This window comes from Stegastes partitus, unplaced genomic scaffold, assembly GCF_000690725.1.
Source record: "Stegastes partitus isolate 25-593 unplaced genomic scaffold, Stegastes_partitus-1.0.2 Scaffold1173, whole genome shotgun sequence".
Taxonomy (NCBI): domain Eukaryota; kingdom Metazoa; phylum Chordata; class Actinopteri; family Pomacentridae; genus Stegastes; species Stegastes partitus.
Genome location: NW_007578904.1, coordinates 47039 through 53363, shown reverse-complemented (window position 1 = coordinate 53363; position 6325 = coordinate 47039). Strand labels below are relative to the sequence as shown.

General features: G+C 44.2%; 1 protein-coding gene across 2 annotated transcripts in view; it reads left to right on the top strand.

Annotated features, from left to right (window-relative positions):
- LOC103368562 (contactin-4-like) overlaps positions 1-6325 on the top strand; it is a 173632-nt gene that overhangs the window by 124013 nt on the left and 43294 nt on the right. For both annotated transcript variants that reach the window (XM_008296971.1, XM_008296970.1), the window contains exons 9-10: positions 2213-2352; positions 5986-6115. In XM_008296971.1, the coding sequence (XP_008295193.1) occupies positions 2213-2352; positions 5986-6115 (270 nt within the window). The remainder of the gene's footprint in view (positions 1-2212; positions 2353-5985; positions 6116-6325) is intronic.

Below are 6325 nucleotides of genomic sequence, written 5' to 3'. Positions count from 1 at the left end.
AGCGAACGCAGAAGCTGTGACAGGTTCGTTTCCCTGTTGTATTCGCATTTGTGTTTCTGCAGACTTACCGCTGCATTATCTCATAGTGATTCCACTGATAAGGCAAATTCCCATCCCTCCTCTGCTTTAGCCTGCTTGACGTTTGGCCTAATTGTGTGCGCGCTCGGCCCCGGCCCGGGCCCCGAGATGGGCTGCCTGCTTTCATTTGGCCAGCGCTGACTGAGAGTCGATACGTTCGCAGCAGGTGAGGGATGGAGGTGAGGGGGACCCTGACAGTGAAGGGGGGGAGAAAATACGACGACGATGTGGTCCCTAAAGGTGCGACGGGTGGGGCGGCTCGGCCCCGGCTTTGATGGAGAATTGCAGTAGCGTGAATGGATGTGACGCTTAAACGACTGGCCGGCGGCGAAGTCTTAAGGAGTCGCTGCTTTCGTCCGTCTTCCCCCCTCTGGGTTCTGCTGCACACAAAGGCGCGTGTAGTTGATTGAATGATTCACAAGCCGTCCGCATGAATATATGGATATCCTGTTATTTTGTGAAGAAAAAAGCAAAGGGAAGGTTAGGGGGACGGTGTTATATGACATCGTTGTAGAATGAACGTCTCTTTTCTCCAGCGGAATAAATATCAAAAGAGTCGTCTTTCAGCGGCTTTCGGTCAAAGGAAACCGTAGCTCTCGCAGCGCGGATGGAAGCGGCGCGGACCACAAGTTAAAGTTAAATGTTAGCGACCTCGGCCGACCTCGTGCTGCAGCTTCATCCTCCACAAGGATCTCAGAGACCTATAGTCCGTCACGTGATCCGCAAGCACAAATGTTTCTTTGGTGCCGGACGGCTTTTCATGTTGAATCGGTGCAACAAAACCACACAAATACCCCTCCTCCTCTGGTCACTACATCCACCTTCTTCTTTATCAGTCTGTGCTCTGAACACCCACAGACACACACGCTTTGACTACATCCTGAAGCTGAAGGCAGTGCGGGGATACAATTCGCAGCTCCTGAATTCCTCGTTGCTTTATTCGAAGGCAAAATACTGTATAGCGGAAGCCAATTAGAGCAGGATCTGTGCTGTTAGTGAAAGGCCTTCACAGAGGTCAGTCCTTGAGAACGGCATTAGGTGAAGCCTGCGAAATGGAAAAGTGCGGTCAGCCGTTCCTCTTGTCTTGCCACTGGCCTTGTGTGATATAGGATGATAGGAGCTGACCTACACATCAAGAAGAATGTACACAGCATTACCCAGAGAGAGCTTCACAGATCTTTTTTTATGTACCACCCACCCACTCGCTCTTTTTTTTTTTGGAGGGAGGTTGGGGGGGGGGCTTAATCATTAACTAGCCTTGAGTTACTTGCGTGACACAGCAGGAATCAATTCTCCTCCTGTATAATTATACCATCATTTACCCAGATCGTATTGAATGGAGCGTTTTTATGGAACCGGGAGCCACCCAAATGCATATATGGATCTGCTTTTCATCACTTTTGTTCATGTATAAGCACACTGAGGAAAGTACAAAAAAAAATAAGAAGACTTTGAAAAGAAGAACTTCAGTGATCAGTCTGCTGAAACTAAAATAAATGTGTGATTCAGGGTCTGTCAGTGAACTTTAACACCAACGCTGAAAGATGCTAGCATTCCAAAATTGACTTGCTGCTCATTTTATACACAGACTCACAACTAGTTTTTTAAGTTGAAGGGTTTTCTAGAAACTTTAGATTCCTGTTTTTAGCAATTTATATGAATCTAGAAAACAGCTGATTATGGTGAAGTCATAGCATCTTTAACACTGGCATTAAACAAATCTAAATTGCTGCACTATTAATGCACTTATTCTAGAAATAGTAATCTATAATCATGATCAGCTGATACCCTGCTTTTTAATATTTAAATGCAATTTAGTAAATAAAAAAGTTTTTCTTTTTAAAATACAACGACCAGGTTTATTGGGACCTGATGGGTTTTTGTCCTGTCATGATCCCAAACACCTGACAGACAGAAACCAGGGCACATCTAGCATGTGAACACTGATACCAGTGACTTTTGTGCCCAAATTGAACTGCAGCTGTAAATTCAGAATAGGATTTAGAATCCCAGTGGGGGGTTAAAAAAAAAAAAAGTGCTATTTTTTCCATTTTCTTGCAGCCCCATTACTTTGTCTACATCAAAACTTCCAAATCAACAACCCAGCTCACTCTTACATTTTTCATGCTTGCAGCCCCTCCTCATCTTATTGAGAAACCCCTCGATGTCCAGAAGCTCATTGATGACTCGATGGTGTGGGAGTGTAAAGCCACGGGGAAGCCGAAGCCGTCTTACAGATGGATGAAAAACGGAGAGAACCTGGAGCCTGCAGAGGTGAGATCTGCCAAGTGCTAGACCTGAAGATAAAGTTCCTTTTCCAAGGTTAGACTTTCAGCATGCAGCTTTGGCACAGATGTCTCTCGCACACTGTGGTGCTGCTGAATGAAGAATGGGGGCAACCATGTACTGTATTTTCAAAGCTTTTATTGCGCTGCTTGTTCGAGCTTTACTGACTAATTACCGTGCATTATTGTCTTCTTCATTACAATGCAGTGCCTCCTGAGCAGTAGTACATTATGTTTTCCGCTTCTGCAAAACAAGCTTTTATTTCAAAGGAATTAGACTGTGTCTAGTGTGCTTTGCTGTGCTACGAGACTGAGCTGTAAACAGGCCAAGTATTTCATGGTAGTCTGGAAAGCACGGTGATGTAAGAGCTGCCCTAATCTTCACTTAAATCTCTCCTCACCAAGTGCAGTTATTAATCCTGTGCCACCAAAGACGAAAAAAAGTACGATTTTCGGTATAAACACTGTATATTCTCCTTTAATTTCGCCTCCCTGTCTCCTCTGAATTTCCACCGCTCTGATGAGAGATGAGCCTATTACGACTCCAGCCAGCCGACTATCTAACTTTAACTCGGCTCTGTTGTTGGCATTTGGAAAAAAAAAGAAAAAATTATGATTACTTTATTATTCATATTGGATTATTATATCAGATCCTTTAGCCAGGTTGTTTGTGAAAGATTGATTGGACACTCAGGCACAGCTTGCACCTGATAAATAAACAGGCATTATGTTAATTTGCTTCATTATGCAAGAAAAAAATAAAAAAGGCGACAAACACACCAGAGGATATCGATCAGTACTTGAATGTTGTACATGCGGTTTGGAATGAACCCAGTCTGTCGTTATGACACCAGAGGCAACACTCCACTCAGCTTCTTTCACATAAAAAAACAGATTTGGCTCGCTATCAGGCAAGAATAATCAACAATCTGTTTAGCCAATGGCAAACATATTCACCTCTTTTAAGGTACCGCTCTTGTGCTTGTTAACTATATTGTTGGAGATGTTTTCTTATTAGGCAATTTCCTAAAAATAGTTCATATTCATCTCAGGAGGTTTTCTTAACGTGACCTCACTCCCACTCCTTTCTCATTTCATTGTCGGTTGAGTACATTCAAATGCCTCCTCAAAGATAGGCAAAGCTTGCCACCGCACCTCGCCGTCGTCGTCGGGAGGTGATACGAAGGAGTGGATGCGTGATTAAAGGTTACACTGATGGTGGCGATGTTTTTTTTGTGAGGGGCCCCCGTTTCCTCCTCGACATAGACACGCTGTAATAAATGGATATATTCAGAGTGCATGGGCGAATGGATTAATCAGCCAAGGTGTTACATTGTTTGAAATGCCACCATTAACCACAGCGGCTTAATGAGTGCAAGAGGGAAAGGTCAATGATGTAAGAAGCAGTGGGGAGAGGATGCACCATTTATTGTTGTTTATTACAGTTAATCAATTGAGGCCTTTTCTGATTGTGTCGTGTTCGCTGGAGCTTCTTCCTGTTTTCTAGTTTTCTTGCTTTGAAATAGAGTCATCACTTTAGAGACATATACACATCTGGAGGACCACATAGGTGAATATATGTCCATGTCAGTACATAAACGCTTCAGAATTCCAATTGTTTGTAGTGTTTCTAATAACAGTAACTCAACGATCTTTACAATTCTTGGGCCGTTCGTGTGCTAACCTGTTTCCTTGGCGATGCCTTTTACGACCTCCCCGTGTCAAAATAGCAACGCTTTATTGGAACGTTTCTTTCTTCTCGTGGCTGTTTTCATCTGAAGGACCTCACTTCTCCACCGCTTTATTGACAATAGCTGCAGGATTAAGTGGCTTTGCAATTAAAAGGAAAACTCCACCGTGAAACAGGATTTAGTCCATTTAGAGGCGTATGGGACCGCCGTACCAGATAGCTCGCTCGAACTTACGTAATTCCTGCAAAAGCCTTTGAATTTCAGGAATGAAATGGCATTTTAGACCCAATACAATCTGAGCAAGTGAGGAGAGATGGTTGGAATTCCTTGCTTTCCCTGCTCATTCAAGCTCAAGTGAAGAAAAAAAAAACAGGCTCAGCTTAAAGTTTTTTTTACTCGTTATTGCAAAGCCGAGAGCTCATTCATGTCGGCTGCTTCCTTCTTCTCACTCAGGCACTTACTGTAAATTGATCATACATCTGTGACTAGAATTAGCAGATTTCTTTTTACTCTGTTGAGCGGTAATAACTTCCTGGTCGTGACATTTTCTGTTTTCTTTTTTTATCAAAGATCAAGCTTATGAGATTAAATTGTGTTTAGTTTCTTTTGCGTCGTTGCATTTGAAAAAGATAATAAAAAAAGATCCCCCTTTTTACTTAAATCCCCAGCAGTGGATTGAAATCGTTATAATATAATAGAAAATGTAGCTTGTTTCAGTTTTACAGGTGTTTTGCATCATTCTCACAAATCGGGGGGAACAGAGCCGTAGACAGCAATCAAAGCCAAGAAGCTCAATTTTCTATAAACCGCTCCATCCTTTTAGTGTTTTGCAGTTTCATATCAAACGAATCAAGCCCAGTGTTGTTGGCAAATGACATTGCCAATCATTTTCGTTCAGCATAAGGCGTGCAGATGGTCCCCCCAGGTCCCCGCGTGAAAAACTGCTGATTTGAAAGGAACGTCATGGTTAATTAATAGCAGCCGTAAACGGGAGTGCTTCCCATGCGCAGACTGATATACGCCACCATTTGCCTCCCCCTCGCCGGCAGGGACGTTCGCCCCCTGCACATCCGGAGCCGCGGAGCATTTATGGAAATTCAGGCGCAACCTGCTCAAACACAGGATTAGTTTGTGATCTTTTAGTGAGGACAGTCTACCTTTTCATGTGACAGTACCTTAATCCCCTGCGACTGAGGTTCAGGCTGCTCCGACACTCCTATGGAAATTGACTCTAATGGCATTACGGGTGAGCCCGAGGAAAACAGGAAACGTCGGACACGAGGAGGCACAACCTGACGTGGAAAAAAAAAAGGCTGCTCAAGAATTTATTTTACAGTGAAGCAGTTGTGTAAATTTAGAGAGATAAATGTATATTGGGGATTAAATGTCCAGCTGATACACTGATCCGACTGAATTTTTAGTTCATCGGGCCCAGCCGTCCTTAAATAGACTTTAATTTGATGGCTCAGTGGTGAGCAAGATTTCCCCCGCAGGCTCGCAAAAAAAAACCACAATCCAAACAGATGAAGAGGAGGTACAGCATGACCATGTACACAGCGCTTAGTATGTATAGGGCATACCTATCGGAAAAGCAATTTTCACAATGCAGTGTACCTCAGATGTTACGATATTCCTTCCCCTCTTATCCCCTCCTCGCGCTGAAGGGGAAACGGGCCCCGTGGTGCAGTCAGAGATATAAATAGGGCATGGTTTTATTTCACTCTCATAAACATGTAGATTGATTAGGGTCATTTTCTGCTAGCCTGCCTCCATCCACCCAAGCCTTTCCCTCCATTAGCGATGAAAACCTAGATTTATTGCCACGTCTGTCACTTTCAGACCATAATTCACTGGCCCGCTGGTCGGCTGTTTTCATGTAGATGAGCGCTGGGAATAAAGTGTATTAAAGGCTCGTGTCTCTGTGTCCGCAGGAGCGCGTACAGGTGGCCAATGGAGTGTTGTCCATCAGTCGCCTGACCCTGTCCGACACAGGAATGTACCAGTGCGTGGCCGGGAACAAGCACGGCGAGGTCTACTCCAATGCAGAGCTGCGAGTTATAGGTAAGACGTTGTGCTTGTGTGGCACGGAGATTGTATTTGTTTTCAAGTTTGCCTCCGTCTTCTTCTTCCCTCAATGCCGCCGAATGACCTCCGGCCTCTCTCTCATTGGCCGCTAATTGAAAAGCATTAATTATAAGATGAATGCGTCCGGCTGACAGTGATGTATGCCAGAGCGGCTCTGTTCACCAGCCTCGCCCATCTGCCCACGTC